Source organism: Acinonyx jubatus, chromosome C2 (assembly GCF_027475565.1).
Source record: "Acinonyx jubatus isolate Ajub_Pintada_27869175 chromosome C2, VMU_Ajub_asm_v1.0, whole genome shotgun sequence".
Taxonomy (NCBI): domain Eukaryota; kingdom Metazoa; phylum Chordata; class Mammalia; order Carnivora; family Felidae; genus Acinonyx; species Acinonyx jubatus.
In genome coordinates, this window is record NC_069384.1 from 89,351,501 (window position 1) to 89,372,557 (window position 21,057).

Sequence of the window (21,057 nt, forward strand, 5' to 3'; positions counted from 1 at the left end):
TGATTTTTAAAAAAAGTTATCTCTTCTGAGAACAAGAGATATGTTCCTGTATATTGTTATGCATCTATGGGCTCTTTTTGCTTTTCTAAAAGTTTCCTGTAATTTGAAGTTGAAATACATCTTTGATTTGAAAATACTATCCTATGTAGTATTTGTCTTGTTTTGCTTGGGGGATGATTTTTGTTTTTTGTAGTTTGTTTCTATTTGTGTAATTTACTGGAAGTCATTTTGATATGAATGGTGTTACTAAACATAGGACATTCCTTTAACTAAGAGTAAGACAGAATTTGTATAGTGATAATGGCCACCAGACCCTGGAGCCAGACTACCTGAGTTCAAATCCCTGCTATACCACTTAGTAGCTGTGTGATGTTGGGGTAAGTTACTGAGCCTCAGCATCCTAATCTATAAAATGAACAAAATAAACATCTGCTTCATAGGTTTTTTTATGAAAGTTAAATGATTAATACTTATAAATTGTTATAAAAAATATTCTTCTATAGGTAAGCATTTTCCAGCTGATGTGACTTAACATCTTGTTTAAAAAGCATTCCTTTATTGTACCATGAGAAGTGCATTTTCTTCTCATCTTCTTCCTGATATTCCCCGCCATTTGAGTCAGTCTCTGGGTGAGGCAGCAGTTAGTGGTGGTGTTAGTTCTCAGGAGACTCCAGCAAGGTCAGAAACTCAATACAGAGAATTATGTCATGTCAAGGTGATGAAATGAACATGGACCTGATAAATTGAAACTGGCTGTCCTGAGAGCATGGCATTGAGGTAAGCAGATGGAGAGATGAAGAGGCCATATGGGACTTTCACTTGGGAAAATTTCAGGCAAAAGGGAAAGATCACAAAGGGACTCTTTCCAAGTGAAGTTCAAGTGTTACCAGCTCCCCAAACACCTGGTCTTCATGAAAATGAAGATTCCTACACCTGCTAAATCTCTCTAGGAGGAGAGCCAGGAATCTCCATGCTACCCAGATTATTACACACATTTTAAAGTTTAAGAAGTACTGTAGAGAGGTGATGTGGTAAGAAAAGAAAAACTAGGTTAGAATTATAGCTTGATATATAAAATATGTCTGTCATAGAATTACCAACCCAATACAGTGATCTTTGTTGTCTTTCACCTTCATTTGATGGGGACTATTTCATATGCTAATTTCTTTAGAGGAGAGCATGGTTCTTACACTCAGCAATTATTTACTAAATAAATAAAGGAGATTAAATAATGTACTTTTGGAAAAAAATCCAGTAGCAAAAGAAAATTCTGTAGCGATAAGTTGTTTTCATGAGAGCTATAAAGTATAGCCACATTTATAAACTTTCTGTTCACTGAAATTAACAACATGAATAAACTCATTTGTAGGAGTTCACAGGTTTTGGCATTTGGATGTTTTCAAAGTACATTATATACTCATTAATTACCTTATTTGATATCACAAGAAAACTTGAGGTTGTGAGAGGAGAAAGTTTTGCTCAGTGAGGACATTTAGCACCCTAAATCACAATTATAAAAATAATGCCATTTTATAAAGATACTATTTATCCTAAAATATGATGGTTTACTGAAGTTAATGTATGGTGAACTTACAGGAAATATCTTTGTACAGGGAAAAAAATAAGACGAAAAAAGCACATTTAGATTACATTGGAATTGAAAGACTGAACAACAGAAAAAACAAGTTCAACATCCTTGAGAGTCTTCCATTTAAGAAAGAAAAATCTGTTCTGATCCAACATACACTACAGAATTGAAGACATTACTACCGAATCAAGGGAGACAAATTGTACCATTCTACCTTATTTAGCTTTAAATGAATTTATCTTTCTTAGTGGTGAGGATGTGGAGAACTGACAGCTTTAAGAACTTTCTTGTTCCAGAAAGAACCCTGATAGTGGAAACCTGCCATCTACACCACACCCTATACATCACTTCAAGGATATAAGGTTACAAATTGAAAAGAAGCTTTATTTTCAATGTTCACTCAATCATTTGTATACATAACTGATTCCTAACAGCCATTTTAATGCCAATTAGAACTTGTCTATTTAAATAAGAAAGTAATACCACCAAATCGAAGTCAGCTGTGACCCCACATATTCCTGTTAGAATGTCAGCTCTGTGAAGGAAGAGATTAGTGTCTAATAGTTTTGTTCACTACCATTTACTCAGACAAAAACTATGTCTGGCATAGCATGAATTATCTACTGATCACAGCACCATAATATCTGTAATATTTTTTTCCTTATCTGCCTTGTCTCTCTCCTTTCTTTGACTGGAAAGAACCCCGCACAATGTTTTATCTCTTTGTATCTCCAGATGCTAGCACAATACCTGAGATATGGTAGTCATTTATTAAAAATTTTGTTGAGAGAATTTTGAATTATAAGATAATGTTTAGAGATATTTCCTGAATAATGCCTAAAAAGTCACTTAGGGAAATGTTTTGCATATAATGAGCATCAACTAATGTTGCTAAAAATCAATAAGAGTTGCAAAGGAAAAGAAAAGAAGCTACTTTAGGGTAATGGTAAGTTAAATTAAACTAAATTGAATTAAAATATGGCCTGCCAATAACCCATAAAAACTAAGAATATATGTATAAAACTTCATTTAAGGCACAGTGAATGTCAGAGAAGAGAGGACTAATTGAAGCTCTTCACAGTTCAGGTTTAATAAGTAGTAAGTGCATTTGACCAAAGAAAATGAACTGGGAGTTAGAGATTTCTCTTAGAGAAAGTTAATACAATTATCTTGAATCTTTATGCGCATGGAGTCTCAAGACCAAGGTCTTGGTATCAAAAACCAGGTAAGAGCCTCATCTACTTAATTACTATCAATGTAAGTTTGAATAGATTACTTAATATTACTGTCTTTTAGCTTCCTTGGGGGAAAATGCAGAAATGGTCATTTCACTCTCCAAGCATATAAATAACTATATAAATGGAAGTTACTATTATCAGAGTACACAATCTTAAGTATAAATTACTACCAATGCATTTTTTAAAGACATGCCCCAAAATACCATAACTAATGATTTTATTCTCAGAGATGCTACTTTTCACTTTCTCAAATTTTCTCCACACTGTATAACACTCCTCCTCGCATACACATCTATAAAGATTTGCGATGTTATTTTGTGGTGCCTATTAATCTGGAGCCATTTATTTTCTTTCCATGGGCTGGATCTCAAACTTCTGAATAACAGGGAAAGAGATAATGTAAAGGATAAAGGAATCCAGGCGCCTGGGTGGCTCAATCCGTTAAGCATCAGACTTTGACTCAGGTCATGATCTCACTGTTTGTGAGTTGAAGCCCTGTGTCGGGCTCCTTGCTGTCAGCACAGAGCCCACTTTGGTCTTCTGTTACCCACTCTCTGTCTCTCCCCCACTCCTGCTCATGCTCTCTCTCTCTCTCAAAAATACATAAAAACATTTAAAAAAAAAGGGTAAAGGAACTAAACAGCCAACCTTCAAAATGATCCTTTTACATATTTGCTTCTGTTGAAAAGCCAACCATTAAGTTTTTTATAGCATAGTAGAACATATCAATTTGTGATGAATATTGAAAATCAACCTTAATATAATACAAAATAATGGAGACTGCTTAGTGAAATTATCTTGATATTATTCAAGAAACAATTGAAATGCGCTTCTAAATTTCAAACAGAAACAATGCATTTTTCCTCTGTCTCAAAGTAAAATACAAATGTATTTTCAGTAAATAACTTACTGAGTCCTATTTTGTGTTCTGTCCTATAAGTACTGGGAGAAAGGGAAAGACATAAGGTTAAATCACTAACCTTAATAGATTCCTAATCTAGTTAGAAATAATCCACAAATGAAGAATAAATAAGGATCAAATAAAATAAATCCTCATGAGGATAACTGAAGAGCTTATTGTATACAAAAATATTCTAAGTAAATCCAGGAAAGAAGTGAAACTTGAGAGACAGAAATTGCCCAGAAATCAAGGTCATCTAAAATGGAACTCTTGGAAGTTCTGGGACTCTCCCTATATTAAAGCTGTTGAGGGTGTTCCATCCGTAAACAAAAATATTAGTTGCTACTAATTAATCCCTTCCTATTCCCCCAGTCCTCAGCCTTCTGGAAGATGAATCTATCTCTAACTTCAACCCTTTCATTTTTCCATCTTGCTATACAAAGAACAGAGCTGGATATTATAAGCAGTAGTGATATTACTTGGAGAGGAGAGAAGAAGGTGGGAGGGAGAGAGGGAAGGAAGGAGGGAGTACAAGTCAGTGGATACTGAGACATTATTGAGATCTACGGAGGCCAGTTCAGGACAGGCTCTAGAACACACTGAAGGAAACATATTCCTACTCCTGCCTTTTAGCCAATCATCACATTGCAGCATTCTCCCCTTCAAGCCATCTGGGAAGCAGTGTGGTATAGTGAAAAGGGCAGGGGCTTTGGAATCTGACAGAGCCATATTCAAGCCCTAAACTAACCACTTAAAGGTACACACCTAAGTAAGACACAACCCCTCCACCCCTTGCCCTCCACACAGTTTCTTAATCTCTAAATTGCTCTTAACAATATCCAGTTCAGCTCATGTGGCTAGAGTAAGGTTAAATGTCACAATGGACATAAGACACTTAGCACATTACCTGGGGCTTTGTGGCGTGACCTCTAAAGTGCCACGGTGTCCTCAGAAAACTTGTTCCTCCTGAGGACCGTTGGTACAGGATGCTAAAACACCTTCTAACAGATCAGAAGCTTACAGGCACTTCACACACGTCTTTTCCATAAGGTCTCTTAGACTTCTGGGTTGCCCCACTGAATCTGTATGTTCTAACCTGCCAGAAAATGCACTAACTACCTCTTCTCCCACTTCATACCTTGATGAGTTTCATCTTGGCATAAACTCAGATGTGTTAAGTCTGTTCTACAACCTCCTGCACAAATATATAGCTGTCTTATTTTAAAGAATGATTTTACTACTTACTATTGTGGCCTCTATTCAGAGTTTTATACTCCAAAAAAGTTTTAAATTTTTATTTCCATTTTTCTATCTTTTGGTTGTATTTTGTGACTGTATTTTTAAAGACTCACACAGTTTCATCTTCAATTAAGAGTGAAATGTACTGGTCATACTCTAAAACTACATTTTTATATCAAACAAACATAACTTTTTACTATGTATTTCACAGAACCTATTCTTCTATGGATGAGCTTATGACAGTTTTAAAGGTGCTAATAATTGCACAATCATGGCTTAGACTTCACTGATTTATAGTGACAAGGAAAAGTATGATTTATGTTCCACATAACACAGTGGCTAAAAGAAGAAGATTATTTTGGGGGAAAAATGTATGTTACTTAATGTCATCTTAAAAATATCTTGTGGCATCACTAAAGAGAACAAAAGAAATTACCAATACGATTTCAGCCAGAGGAAACAACAGTCCTTTATTATCCTACATTTTCTATTCTTTATGCTGGTTTCTTTAGTATGAATCACAGTGAATCATCTCAGCTGGTTATTTAAAGAAATTAAACAAAAACAAAAACAAAACAAAACAAAACAAAAAAACAAACAGGTAGAGAATGAAGTGTAGGAGCTAGTGCACTGTTGATAAATAACACTGATTTTACAATGCACTGATAAATAGATATTATTTAAAAATGCAATATGCCAGGAGGCAGTGGCTAGTTATGTCTAAACTAAATACAATAGAAATCCTTTTTGTTTTGCAAAAGTGCCGAAGTGGCATGCTTACAAGAATCAGATTGACCACTTTGAAAACACTGGCAACACATTCTGAAGATTTTCTTATATTCTAAATATTACCCAGTGATCCAGATAGCCAAAAACAGATGCAAATCTATCAAGACTTTGAACATATTGCGTGGAATGAGTTGTCCCAACAGCATATGTCGGCCTGGTGCCAAGATTGAACCAGGAGCTACTTTCATGGCCATAGATGCTGCCACTGTGTTGTGTTTGCAACTACATGATCTGGTTATTGGTTGCTTTGGAAGAGTGAACAAAGACTTCCGAGAAGGAATTAAATTCATGTGTGGTTTATTTTTTATCAGTCTCCTCCTGAGGCAGAAAGTTGGAGTTGTACATTTAATAACACATGTGTGTTTAATTATGTTTTGGCTACACCGAGAAAATAAAAAAAAAAAACTTTAATGAAATTAATCAGTATGAGGGGAAGGGTACTTTATGTTCTATTATAAGCCAACATTAAAAGTGTCTTTAGGAGCACCTGGGTGGCTCAGTCAGCTGAGCACTCAACTGTTTATTTTGGCTCAGGTCATGATCTCACAGTTTGTGAGTTTGAGCCCTGCATCAGGCTCTGTCTGCACTTACAGTGCAGAGCCTACTTGGGATTCTCTCCTTCCCTCTCTCTCTGCCCATCTCCCACTTGCATACATACACACTCTTCCTCTCTCTCTCAAAATAAGTAAATACTTTTAAAAAAATCTTTAAAAAAACTACTTTAAAATTGTTGCCAGAGAGGCAACACTCATAGAAAAATGGATTGTAGTACTATCCTGTCATGGGTACAGGGTTTTGTCCTAAAAATATACTTAAGGAAAAAAAAATTCACAATACATTCAGCTATTACTAGGATGGGAAAGTAGGAAGATGATAGGAAGTCATTACCATATTTCAATCAATGTAATTACTCATATAAAACAGGTATTGGGGAGCCTGGGTGGCTCAGTCGGTTTAGTGTCTGACTTCGGCTCAGGTCATGATCTCACGGTTTGTGGGCTTAAGCCCCTCATCAGGCTCTGTGCTGACAGCTCAGAGCCTGGACCCTGCTTTGGATTCTGTGTCTCCCTCTCTGTCTGCTCCTCCCCCATTTGCACTCTGTCTCTCTCACAAAAATAAATAAACATAATAAAAAATGTTTAATATAGGTACTAAAAAGAAAACTTTAAACCAAATTTGAATGAAGTATTCAGGGTAATGAAGGACATGATGACAAAGGGAAGCTGGTTTAAGGAGACAAACACTGATAATACAGAGACAACCAGATTTTGTTGCAGATTACCCTATTAAGAACTTCTGGTTTGAACAAGATTTGGAATGTCAATAAATGAAATACAATATTTAATATAGTTACATAGTCAGAGTCCATACAAAAATACACTGGGGATTGATATTAAACATAGTTTTAGGAAATTGTACCCAATGGATGGCCAATCTCTTACTGAATTTCTCTCAGTTTGAGCAAACAAGGTAAGCTATTTCTGAGAGAATGCTTTTGAGTTTAAGTCCTTGTCACACAAAACAGTTAGTTCCAGAAATGCAAGTTTGGGTCAAACCACTAGATATCTAACATGATTCAGAATTTCCATGGGAACTAAATCTTTTCTTGGAATTGTTTGGATTTTAGATGGATGGATTTGGAATTTTTTCAGGAGGGCACAGGGCCAGGTTGCTAGTATGCCCACACTTTACTATCTATAGGCCGGACAAAAGCTGGAATTGATGCTAACTAAAACCAAAATTGGAGACCGATAGGCTGAGGCCAAAAATCACACAAGTTATTTATTTCTTTAAGTTTTATTTATTTATTTTGAGAGAGAAAGTGAGTATGAGCAGGGGAGGGGCCAAGAGAAAGTACGAGAGAAGCCCAAGCAGGCTCTCCACTGTCAGCACAGAGCCTGACACAGGGCTTGAACCCACAAACCATGAGATCATGACCTGAGCTGAAATCAAGAGTCGGACGCTTAACCAACTGGGCCACACAGGTGACCCATGCAATTTATAAAGCGTATACTTATTTTTTTTTTCCTTTTGGGACATTCATCATAAATTACTCAGAAAGAAGAAACGACATCAGATGGATCTCAATTACTTGTGACTGTAGAAAAGAACCAAAATGACAACTGAATATAATGAAACTACAGATCTAGCGGAACAGCCTGTGCTTGCCTCGGTCACATCATCACCTTGAAATACTATCCCTCCTTCCACAATGAAGTGATTGGTGCTAATGAATTATCAGAGCTAATAAAAAAATTAAAAAGTCAGCTAAGTTACCATTGTCAGTTTCTCAAGGAACAGGAGGAAATTCTGCCAACAACCATTTTACCTTTAGTGAGACAATCAGGAAGTGGCAACAAGCCACACAAATCGAAATTGTTTCCTGCTGAGTCTGGCTTTCACTAAATAAATGTGTACATAGCCAGATCAAATGGAAATGACTTTTACTTTGTTTTGCCATTTGTAGTTTTTGCGATAATGGTAAATAATTAACATCCAGAATTCCAACAAAGAAAAATAGCAGATATTAACAGAAATCATCAGAATTACATAGCCATTGTTATTTTGAGGTGGTGTTTAAAACATTAAAAAGTAGAGAGAGTGAGAAAGAGTAAATTTGGTAAGGTTATTAAGTGCATACTCCTTAGTCTGCTTCTAGGTTCAAGGGTATGGTTGTACTCATTTATTCTTGACACCTGCCTTTGCCCCCTGCAAACTAGTACCAGTGTCTTATGTGTGCAATTTTTTGGACATACTTTTATTTGCCACAAGTACAGCTGAAGCATATCAGTAATCTTATCAGTCACTATTTACACTACATCTCTATGTAACCACATATAAATATTCATTCTCTAACTATTATGTGTTTGGCATTGACCAAATATTAAGAGCCAAGGTCACTCAGTCCAAATGAGCTTTCAAGACCATCCAATAAATCAACTCAAACAAATTATTCACTGGTAAATTATCCTTCTTTCTGGTGGTTGTGAGAACAGTAGAGAATGGTCTGCTGCTACTGTAAACTAGAGTAATAAATAAACAAGATGGCTGGTTGTCAAGGGGTAAAATTACACCGTTGAAAATGCAATTGGGTTTCAGAGACCTTTATACGTAAACTTTTTGCAGTAGGGAGAAACAAAATTTTATAGTTTAGCCTTGAAGGTCACTTTTTTGTAATAACTGTGATTGAGAACTTAAGACTAATCACTGTTAGTTGTCATAACAAAATAAAAATATATATAAACAATTAAAGTTTGTACTAAGCAGTAAAATTAGATGTCATTTAATGTGTAGCACATTACTCTATTTTACAAATAAGGTTATAACTAAAGTAGTTAAAATAGAACGGTTACATCAAATTGCCCACAATTTAGCAAACATTCGAATGGTCTTTTACTTTAATACAGAACAAATAATTTTGAATCATGATGACTAAAAGATAAAAATGTATAGCTTAAAGGTGACAAATTGCATCACTTTGATCAAATATTTATACTCAGGTCATAACAAAAGAATTTTATTCCTATATATCTATGTTCTTGACACATTTTGTTTTGTTTTGTTTTGTGTTTTTACTATGGGTATATCTTAAGTCTGGCCCACATTTTTCTGAGTGAAAGTAGCAAGGAAACCCAAGGAGTTTCACATCAAAAGAAACAAAACTCAAAAAAAAACCAATAACCAAAGAAAAAGTTCTTTACCTATAGCAGAAGCAGACCAATATACCAGCAAGAAGCCAAAATACTCCTGGCTCATCTGACTGAGCAACTTGATTTTGGGAGCTGTTCATCTAGACTTGGTAGTATCAGGCTGCAGTGCAAAATCTTTGTAGAACGACTGTAGCTTCCCCCCAACCCCGTTGTACTGACATGCTTCAGATATAACTATTAAAGAAAGGATTATTAACCTGGCCTATTTTCAGAATATTTTCTGTACCCTCTTCCTTTAACCTAAAACCTGGCTCTTCCATAATGATACTGCTTCGGCCCCAGCCCTCCTAGGTGTGGTTCCTTCTCTCTTACGCTTTGTACCACTAGCCCTAGAAAAACACTAGGAGGTATCACTGCTCATTCTTTGAAGATTTTGGCTCCTGGTTTAGTCACTTCCTCTTACAAGAATACTTCGATCTGAATTCTTGGCAATTTCAATACCCACATACTCTAGACTCTCCTTTCCTTAGCCTCTTTTCTTCTGGTGATTGCTTATCCCACTTCCATGGTCATGTCCTCTCCTGAACGCTGTCCTTACCAATATCTGAACTCTTTGTATGATCACATTTTTAATAATCCCATTTGCTGGCCAGCAGCAAATGAGTCTTTTTAGCTCACTCAATTCTTTGATCTCACCATGAAGTAGTATTTATTGATCCTCCTTCCATTTTGTTCCCCCTCCCTTCTTTCATTTCCTCATTTTTATTCCATACCCAGTTTAGATACTTTGATCCACCTTCACGAGTGCTCCTGTGCACATACTCTCAGTTTTAACTTATCTAGGTCATTGTCCCTCTCTCATTAGAGCTCTAGCCTGATTAAATCCAACTATGTCAGTTCTATATCTGAATCACCAACTGAAGGCTGAATAATTGTACTGACTTATCTCATTAAAAATATATTATTTCTTGGGACACCTGGATGGCTCAGTTAGTTAAGCGTCTGATTCTTGATTTTGCCTCAGGTCATGATCTCATGGTTCGTGAGATCGAGCCCTGTCTTGGGCTCTGTGCTGGCAGTGAGAAACCTCTCTCTGTCTCTCTCCCTCTCTCTCTGCCCTTGCTCTTCTTACGCGTGTGCATGCATGCGCTCTCTCTCAAAAATAAACGAATATATATATACATATACATATAGAAATATATACATATACATAAGAAATATATATATATGTATATGTATATATATATTTCTTCTGAGCTCCAATGCTGCCCAAAATATAGGCATATCTCATTTTATTGTCCTTTGTTTTACTGATTTTCACAGATACTACATTTCTTAAAATTGAAGGTTTGTGGCAACTCTGCATCAAGCAAATCTAAGATAGAAACTTGACAAAAGTGGAAAAGATGGAAACTATATAGAGACCAGCCTAAATATACCAAAAACAGAGCAATCCGAGGCTACTTCATATGGGAACAAATAACCCTAAACAGCTCAAGTGCTTTTAGGGTTTTACAGCCAATATAATAAAAGTCATAAGAATCACTGAGGGAGGAAAAATTGTGTCATAGTATTCTTCAGGTTAAGAAGCAATCCCAGTAGTCAAAATTAAAAAAAAAAAAAAGGAATTAAATTTTCAGAAACTTGAAATATTTGGCTGTTAAGAATAAATCATTTTCTTTCTTTTTTTTTTAATTTTTTTTAACGTTTATTTATTTTTGAGACAGAGACAGAGCATGAACGGGGGAGGGTCAGAGAGAGGGAGGCACAGAATCCGAAACAGGATCCAGGCTCTGAGCTGTCAGCACAGAGCCCGACGCGGGGCTCGAACTCACGGACCGTGAGATCATGACCTGAGCCGAAGTCGGCCGCTTAACCGACTGAGCCACCCAGGCGCCCCATAAATCATTTTCTAAGAAAGAAAAAGAATAATCCATTTTGTAAGGATTACTGCTTAGGTACTTAGATAAAATAGTGAATTTTGTATTGAGAAGTTTATGTCTAAAAATCACACATAAATATCTGTCAATAAGATGTGTGACTCAAAAAGGAGGAGGGTGCATTCTTTAATTAAAATACTGCCCTTTGTATTTGGTTAATAAAGAAGAATTATAAGCCTTGTTGAAAGATTTGTATGTAGATAAAGGGGAAATGAAGGTAATTATTAGAATTCTGCAGAAAGAGATCTATTCAAACATGAAGGGATTGAAATAGAAACTATGGAGATAATTCTCTTCTTGTCACCCTTAATCTAGGATGAGCCAACACTTTAGTGAAATGAAATGGGGCCCATACTTCAGAAATTAATCCCAAAGATTGATTTGGGTTGGCTTGATTTGGATTGATTTTGATTTGAATTTTATTTGAATTGATTGAATTTTAGATACAAACTTACTTACCTACTTATTTATTTATTTGGGAAAATACCTAAACTATATTTTTGCCATGCGGAAAATGATAACAGAAGTTTGAAATTACAAATCTCATATTTCCTCTAAGCCCTTCTCATGATAATCCTCTCTAAGAAGGGAGTCACTGCATTGCCATAGCTAATAATATAGCATATATTTTTATCCATTGCTTGTGAAAAATTAGTTGAACCATCTTTCACTTGCTAAAATTACTGTAATTCAAAGAAAAATTACCTTTAAGACTGTTTTGAACTTCTATAGCTATATCAAGAGCATTAAAGGGCAGAACTGGTTCATTGGCAATTTGCAAAATCACTTCTCCCGAGAGCTGAAAGAAAAAAAAGATGGTAGCATTCAGTTTGAAGGGTTTTTGATTTGTTTGTTTTTCATTACTTCATGCATTCTTATATAACCACGGTAGTGAAACACATAGGGGAAAATATACTTTTATAAGATATCTTTTCCTTTTAAACTCTTTTTTCTTTTCTTTTCTATAAAAAAAGAAAAAAATCCTCATGGTATTTTTCATGTCTCAAAATAGTATGAAGGAATATAAAATTTTCCTCCTTTTTAAGCTAAAATATTAAGAAATATTGCCTTAATTGAAGAACTTGTAATATTTAAACTTAAAAAAAATTCCTTATAAAGCAGTTAAGGAAGTCACACAATAAAACAAACAATAAAGAGAAATAAAACTGAAAATCAATATTTGGTTATGAGACTAAGTAAAACTCCAAATAAAATTAATGATCCATTTATTTCATTTAAAATATAATTTAGCCTGAACAAACTGATGGTTACCAGAGGGGAGATCGTTGGGGGTGGGGGGGAATGGGTGAAATAGATGATGGGGATTAAAGAATGCACTTGTTCTGATGAGCACCAGATGTTGTATGTAAGTATCGACTCACTAAATTGTACACCTGAAACTAATATTACAGTGTTGGTTAACTAACTGAAATTTAAATACAAACTTAAGAAAAGAATAAAATGCAGTGCTGTTTTCATTTGGAACTAGAAAAATATATAATTTAGTCTAAAAAAATCCATTGAAATCTTAGTTACTGTTTTCCTTAATGCTTTATTTGATTTCTAATTACTTTTCCAAAATGTATCAAAACCAGTATCATGTATATATCTCTGAGGTCAATGTTTAAGTTGAGTTAAAATAATTGTAATGGCGTCCCCAAAACTCATACCTGGAATTTTCATACATGCACATCGCCCTTCTCCCTGCACCCGCATCATATTCCAAAACTATGTTTGGACACCAACACATGTACTACAGCTGAACTAGCATCTGCTTCATAGACTGAACAAGTCAAATGCATTCATATACATCTCAAAGGAACTTAGGGCTGGCTGCAAATGCCATTGTTACTCTCCCTCTCTCTAAACTGATATTGAATATTTACCTAGGCTTAACAAATGTCCCTACATCTCTAATAACCCTGAATCTTTCACACAGGGAAATGTGGCTGTGTTGATGTTATTAACGTACTATGAAATGTTGTTAGTAAATGAAAATATTGTCTTGTGAAATTACACGGGGGAAAATAGCACACTAACTTGAGACATTATAGAACACGTCAAAGAGACAACTTACAAGAAAGATATGATGTTAGATATTCAAATCTACATATCCAACAAGGGTCAAATTCCATTTAATATTTTAAAGTTATAATTCCCAGTTGTTTGCACAATTCATATCATGATAAAAATACAATTCAATTTTATCTTCTTCTAAATACTTGGAGAAATACATCTCTTAGAAATAAAGAGCGAGAAGAAACACTTTTGATGTCCTCTTATTTCTTTGAGATATTTTTCTCCCAAATGTAGCAACCACTTATGCCCAATGCCTAAGGTTTATTTGCAGAGTTTTATCCCCAGCATGGTGATCACAAAAATCCTGGGAAACTGCCTACTCTGATTATGCTGTTTTTCAGGGGAAAAGCTTTACCTGCAGTAGGTGGATATGACTTCTGTCTCCATTCCACCTCACTACATCCAAATCATGTAAGAAATGCTGATATTTGGAAATAAATTATTTGTAAAAAGGAATTTTTAAAAAAGATTAAGAAGCATTATAGTTCCTTTTTTCAATTTGCACTGGATAATAGAAACTACAGAACAGACATGTTTTGTTTACAGTTTTGGAATCTGGAAACCACACATCATAAAAGATTAAAATGAAAGAAGTTGGAGGGAGGAGAAAGGCAACTTCACTTTTTGCTGCTGGAGAAAGTTGTTTTGTTCTATTTTAAGAGTCATTTGGCAACTCAAACAACTGGAATATAAGCCAGCCACTTTGCTATTTGTCTCAAAAAGAACCTGACAACAAATACTGGGACTTTCTAAGGCACCTGGTCCATGATAGAATGTTTGGACTAAGTTGGGTTTATTTGCAGCTTCATAAGCAAGAGGGAGATTTGCGTAGGTCTTGCCATGAAGAAGAGATGAGTCAGACTCACACTCTTCTCATCCACTCTTTTTCAAGCAAGCCAAGGCAACATTCCCTTATATTTATATAAGGCCCCATTCTTTCCAAAGTGCTTTACACCTAAATATCTCATTCGATTATCTTGACAAACCTAGAGGCAAGTAGTGGGTAAATTAACCTTTTGTTAAAAAGGTAAGTGTATATAAGCCTTACTGTGTTCTAGTCCATGATGGTGATATAGGAGGATACTGAATTTACCTCCTCCCATGGACACACTGAATCTATAGCTACATGCTAAAACAATTTCCTCTTGAAACAAAAACAAAAACAAAAACATCTAATTGAGTGATTCCTACATATCAGGTGAATGAGAAAAAAAAAACCCACTTTGAAATGTATAAGAAAGGCTGAGACACACTCTGACCATAAACACTACCACATCACACTAACATACAATTAGGAAAAACCTCATAACTCCCAATTTCTCCCTGAGGAGAAAAGGGTTTGGATCCAACATGAAGTGCTCTAACTTTTAAGACCTCCACCTGAGGCACAGGCACCCAAAACACCTAGCCCTAAAAGCCAATGAGACTAGGGTCCACAAAACCTACAAACCTATAGCAAACAAAGAAACAGCTTTTAAGGTGCTTGAGAGGACTTGTGAGTCCCCAGGGCTCACTGAAGAGGTAGCAAGCCCAAAATGCCTATATCCCAGTCATCCACTGAAAGAGGTCTATTAACTTATCTTAGAAGCAACAGCCCAAGAGTCAGGCTTCTAATTTAACACACATCTAAGGGCCAACTGCAATTCTCTGGAGATTGAGGAGGCTGGCAGGTGCCATTTTTGCATTCTCTCTCTGCCCTGCTCCAGGTCACCAGTGTCTCCCTGAAAGGAGCTTGAGCACATGTCTGGTGCCCAGTTTTTGTGGCTGCCTCCCAGAAGAGGCACCCTTGATTGCCTGGCTCTGATGGCCAGTGGGGCTTGACTTTTCAAGTTTGAATTCCCATAGGACTGTAGCAAACAAAGCAACACTTCTTAATCAGCTATCTCCTTAGGGCTCAGTGCAAAAAAGTGCAGAGAGAAATGCCAATCTCCCAGTCTTTCCTTGAAAGAGGACTATCTGCATACTTTAAAACTGCTGCCTGAGGGGTAGGCCTCTAATACAACATGCACCTAGGGACAGACAGATCCTCCCCAAAGAACAGGGAAGCCAATAGACTTGATCTTAGCATTCTTCCTGTAGCCTGACAACAGCAATATCCTCCTGGAAGGAGTTTATGTACATATATGGCACCCCAGCTTTTGCAGCTGCCACCCAGGGGAAATACTCCTTGATGGCCTGGCTATGGAGGCAAGTGGAGCTTGCATTCACAAGTTTCACAGGACTGTAGCCAACAAAGAAGGACTTCTTAACTGGCTATCCCTTTAGGGTTCAACACTAGGAAGACTATGGAAATGCCTGTCTCCTAGTCTTTCCTTGAAAGAGGTTTATTTGTATACTTTAAAAGGTTGCTGCCTGATGGTCTTGCTTCCAATTAGCCTGCATCTAGTTGCTGACTGAGATTCTCCCTTTTGGGACACTCACAGGTCTTGGCACATGCTCACTCAACTACTGTAAGCCAGATCACAAAGGTTTAAGCAACAAGCAAGAGCTAGGGCGAGGCTGAACAATGCAGTTTGCCTCCTATGTGAGACCATTCCATCAAAAATGAGAATGGCAGTTGTTTTATCTAGTGCACAGGAAGAAACACAGGGAGTGAAGAAAAGTGAAGAAACAGGGAAATATTCTCCAAATAAAAGAAAAGATAAAACTCCAGGAATAGACTTTAATGAAATGGAGATACGTGATCTACCTGATAAAAAGCTCAAAATAATGGTCATAAATTTGCTCACCAAGATAAGGAGAACAATGCATAAAAAGTGAGAATTTCAATAAAGATAAATGAAATATTGAAAAAGTATAGAACAGAAATCATAGAATTGAAGAATACAATAACTGACCTGAAAAATTCAATAGAGGGGTTCAACAGCAGACTAGAATAAGCAGAAAAAAGGATTAGCAAACTCAAAGATACAAAAATCCTATCATCAGGAGTATAAATAGAAAAAAAAAGAATAAAAAAGAGTGTAGGAAGCTTAAGAGATATCATCAAACAGATCAATACTCACATTATAGAGGTCCCAGGAGGAGAAAAGAAAGAGAAAGGGGGCAGAAAGTTTTATATATTTTTTTAATTTGAGTATAGTTGACACACAATGTTACATTAGTTTTAGGTGTACAGCATAGTGATTCAACAACTCTATAACCTTACCCTATGCTCACAAGTGTAGCTACCATCTCTCACCATACAACACTATTGCAACATCACTGACTGTATTCCCTACACTGTGCCTTTTATTCCTGTGACTTATTAATTCTGTAACTAGAATCCTGTATCTCCCACTCCCCTTCACCCATTTTGTCCATTATCCCAATCCCCTTCCCTTTGGTAACCAGTTTGTTCTCTGTATTTATAGGTATGATTCTGCTTTTGTTTGTTTATTCATTTATTTTTTAGATTCCAGATATGAGTGAAATCATAAGTAGTAGAAAGCTTATTTAAAGAAAAAATGGCTGAAAACTTCCCTAGCCTATAAGATCCAAATAAGACAAATCCAAAGAGAACCACACCAAAACACATTATAATTAAATTTTCAAAAGTTACAAACAAGAAGAGAATCTTAAAAGAAACAAATGAAAAACAACTTGTTCCATATAAGAGAACCTCCATAAGACCATCAGTACATTTTTCTGTAGAAACTTGGCAGGCCCTGAAAGACTGGGATAATATATTCAAAGTGCTAAAAACAAAACAAAACAAAACAAAACAACAAAAACAAAAAAGCCAACCAAGAATACTCTGCCCAGCAAATTAGTACTTCAGAATTGGAGAGATAAAGAGTTTTTCACACAAGGAAAAGCTGAAGAAGTTCACCCCCACTAGACCGGTTTTACAAGAAATGTTGAAAAGAACTCTTTAATCTGAAACAAAAGGATGATAATTAGTAATAGTAAAACATGAAAGGCTACATTTCACCAATAAAGATAAATATGTAGTTAAATCCAGAATATTCTAATTTTTAATGGTGGTGGGTAAATCACATAAATCAAGTATGAACCAAAAGACAAAAATATTAAAAATAATTACGTTAAGTTTTTAATGTATATACAAGGTAAAGATGAAATTGGGCATCAAAAACATAATATGTAAGGGGTGTGGAAGTTAAAAGTATCAAGCTTTAGTATGCATTTGAATTTAAGTTGTATTCAGGTTAAAATAGATTACTAGAAATATAACATGCTTTATATACATTTCATGGTAACAACAAAGGAAAAACCTATAAGAGATACACAAAATTAAAGATAGCAACTGAAGCATACCACTAGAGAAAATCATTAAATCATAAAGGAAGAAAGCAAAAGAAAAAGAAACAAAAGAACTATAAAACAACCAGAAAATAATTAACAAAATGGCAATAATAAGTCTATGCCTATCAATAAGTACTTTAAATGTAAATTGACTAGGGACACCTGGGTGGCTCAGTCATTTAAGTGTCTGACTCTTGGTTTCAGCTCATGTCATGGTCTCCTGGTTCCTGAAACTGGCTCTTCCCTGACAGTGTAGAGCTTGCTTAGTCTTCTTTCTCTCCTTTCTCTTTACCCCTTCCTCTCTCTCTCTCTCTCTCTCTCTCTCTCTCTCAAGATAAATAAGTAAACATTTAAAAACATATATGTAAATGCACTAAATTCTCCAATGAAAAGACATAGAGTGGCTTAATAGATAAAAACACAAGACCCAGTTCTCTGTTGCTCACAAGACATTCACTTCAGCTTTAGAAACACACCCAGCCTGTAAATTAATGAAGAGAAAATAATAAGTTTCATGTAAATGGAAACCCAAAGAAAGCAGAGGCAGCTTAACTTATATAAAAATAGAGATGGTAACAGGAGACAAAGAAAGTCATTATATAATGATAAAGGAGTCAATCCAACATGAGGATATAAAATTTGTAAATATTTATGCATTCAACACTGGAGCATCTAAATATATAAAGCAGGGACACCTGGGTGGCTCACTTGGTTAATCATCTCACTCTTGATTTTGGCTCAGATCATGATCCCAGAGTCATGGGATTGAGTCCTACATTGGGCTCTGCACTGAGCATGGAACCTGCTTGGGATTCTCTCTCTTATTCTCCTTCTCTTTCTCTTTCTCTTTCTCTTTCTCTTTCTCTTTCTCTTTCTCTTTCTTTCTCTTTCTCTTTCTCTTTCTCTGTCTCTCTCTCTCTCTCCCCCTCTCCCCTGCTTACATGCTTTCTCTCTCTCTCAAATAATAAAATAAAATAAAATAAAATAAAATAAAATAAATAAAAAAGCAAATATTAACAGACCTGAAGAGAGAAAATAGATAGCAGCAATACAGTAGCATAGGGGGTTTTAATATCCCTTTCAACAATGGATAGCTCACCCAGACATAAAATCCCTAATGAAACATTGGACTTAAACTAGACATTTGACCAGATGGACCTCACAGATATTTACAGAACATTCCATCCAATAGTAGCAGAATATATATTCTTCTCAAGTGCATATGAAACATTAGCCACCAAAAATGTCTTAATTCAAGAAGATCAAAGTCATATCCAGCATCTTTTCTGATCACAATTGTATGAAACTAGAAATCAATGTCAAGATGAAAACTAAAATTCACAAATATGTTGAGATTTGGGGTGGCAAATTATCTCATTGGCTCAGGTGGCTGAAGTGCATGACATTGACAATTGCATGATCCTTGACAGCAAGAGCTGTATGGGTCCCTGAATGGCTGCAAGGGCTATTGGGCTTTTCAAAGGCAAGGGAACAGGGCATATGGTGGTGGTAGCCAGAGCCGGTGGTGTGCACATATGTGGCTATGGAGCTGGCTGCAGGTGCCTGCATAGTGGCAGGGGCCAGCTGCAGGCACACACACACATTGGCAAGGGTGCTGGCCAGCAGCAGGGCCTGGGGCCAACTTTGGGTACATGAGCAGCTGCAGGACCTGGGCAATCAGTGCGTACCCAGGTGGCTGCAGGGGCTAGTTGCAGGCCAATGCACTTTGGAGGCTCTGGTAACAGGAGTCAGTGTCAGCAGCACTCAGGTGTGTACTACAAGGGCTATTTGCAAGTGCCTGCAGCAGTAGAGGACTGTGACAGGGGTCAGGACTAGCTTCAGATACAGAAGCAACTATGGAGGGTTTGGCTGTCAGTGTGTACTCATGTGGCTGCAGAGGCTAGCCATAGGTGCACACACAGTAACGGCTGGTCATAGAAATTGGAACCAGCTGTGTGCACATGCATAACTACAGAGGGACTAGTTGCTGGTACACAGAGGTGCAGGCCAGGGATAGGAGTAGGGACAGGTCCTTTGTGTAGCTATAAAAGGTTAGGGCATCTGGTCATTCATTCTGCTCTATTTTGCTTGCAGTGAGAACTCTTTCTGGCTAGGCAGTTCTCTCTTGGCACTGAGCAGTGCTGACCTAGGCGACAGGATGTTGCAGGCAAAATGAAGTCGTTCTTCCTACTCTTTTTGTGTGGTTATTCACAGGTTATTTTGCTCTGCTATTTTGTTGAAACTCCTTAGGTGGGCTCCTGAGATCTCCCAGAGCTATTTTCATTCTTGGACAGCTGTCTAACATTTCTTTGTGGGAAGATGGGTGCCTGGATCTCCTGGTCTGTCATCTTGGTGACAACACACCCCTGAGCTATCTGAAATGCTATTTTTCAGATACTTTACAATCACACAATCTTCTTAAGACCCTTATGTCCTTCTTTCTCAACTCTTCCCAGACCACCCTACCCCTGAGCAAAGGATAAAGAAATAATGCATTGGAACAACAACAACAAAGTTGTTTTATAGTAGTAAAAGTCTTTAAAAAAATAAAGGATTATTATATAGAAAGATTAATTAATGAACCCACATTGCAAAGACCTTCTTCTCTCAGTAGGTAATATTGCTATTTCTAGAGTTATTGGTTTCATTGGTATCAGGCAAAATTAAATTGTTGAAAGATAATAATTACTAATCCAGCCTTCTTCTAGATTTTAAGGGTAATAAAGGCAAATCATATTTTGACATATAAAAGTTTCTCTCTTCAACCTAAAATAATTTTAGGTATTTAAAGGTTTAGAAGACTGTTTTTAGAAATTTTAGAGGAAAATAAACATATAAACACACACACATGTAATTTTGGGTTAAACTTTGTAATAATATGTTGCTTTATTGCCTTGCAGAGAGGTATTTTTATACTCTCTGATTTTAGCAAAAATCTTTCCCTTATTCACCTGTCTAAAGGGAAAAAAAAGATATTTATTTACAAAACTGAAAATATTTTATTTACAAAACTGAAAATATTCCTATCTATGGTAGGAATATTCCCCCCCTCAATTATTTTATCTCATTGACAAAGATGATGACTGTATTTGTAATGATTGCTTTGAATGAATTTATTTAATTTATTAACATTGGAAAAAATAGATTTATTAAAGCAATACCAATACCATAATTCCATAATGTATTTTTTTTAGTTACAGGTAGAGATGTTCAGTAAATATGTTATTTGTTCTATGTTTATAATTCCAAATTACAACAACCATGGTTTATGCCTTATACTTAAGCTGTAAGTTCAACTATCATTGTGGGATTGTTTTTATGTCCTTGGCCAGGCTTAGGGTGCAATATAGACCCACTCTAGAAGGTAGTGCTGTGAGATAATTATAAC

At 36.1% G+C, this 21,057-nt stretch overlaps 1 protein-coding gene across 11 annotated transcripts in view; it reads right to left on the reverse strand.

Annotated features, from left to right (window-relative positions):
* Positions 1-21,057, reverse strand: part of NAALADL2 (N-acetylated alpha-linked acidic dipeptidase like 2) — a 1,320,599-nt gene that overhangs the window by 49,654 nt on the left and 1,249,888 nt on the right. For 10 of the 11 annotated variants that reach the window (XM_027061407.2, XM_053221202.1, XM_053221203.1 and 7 more), the window contains one exon: positions 12,051-12,144. The exons of the other annotated variant lie outside the window; for it this stretch is intronic. In XM_027061407.2, coding sequence (XP_026917208.1) covers positions 12,051-12,144 — 94 coding nt within the window. The remainder of the gene's footprint in view (positions 1-12,050; positions 12,145-21,057) is intronic. 11 annotated transcript variants of the gene reach the window in all.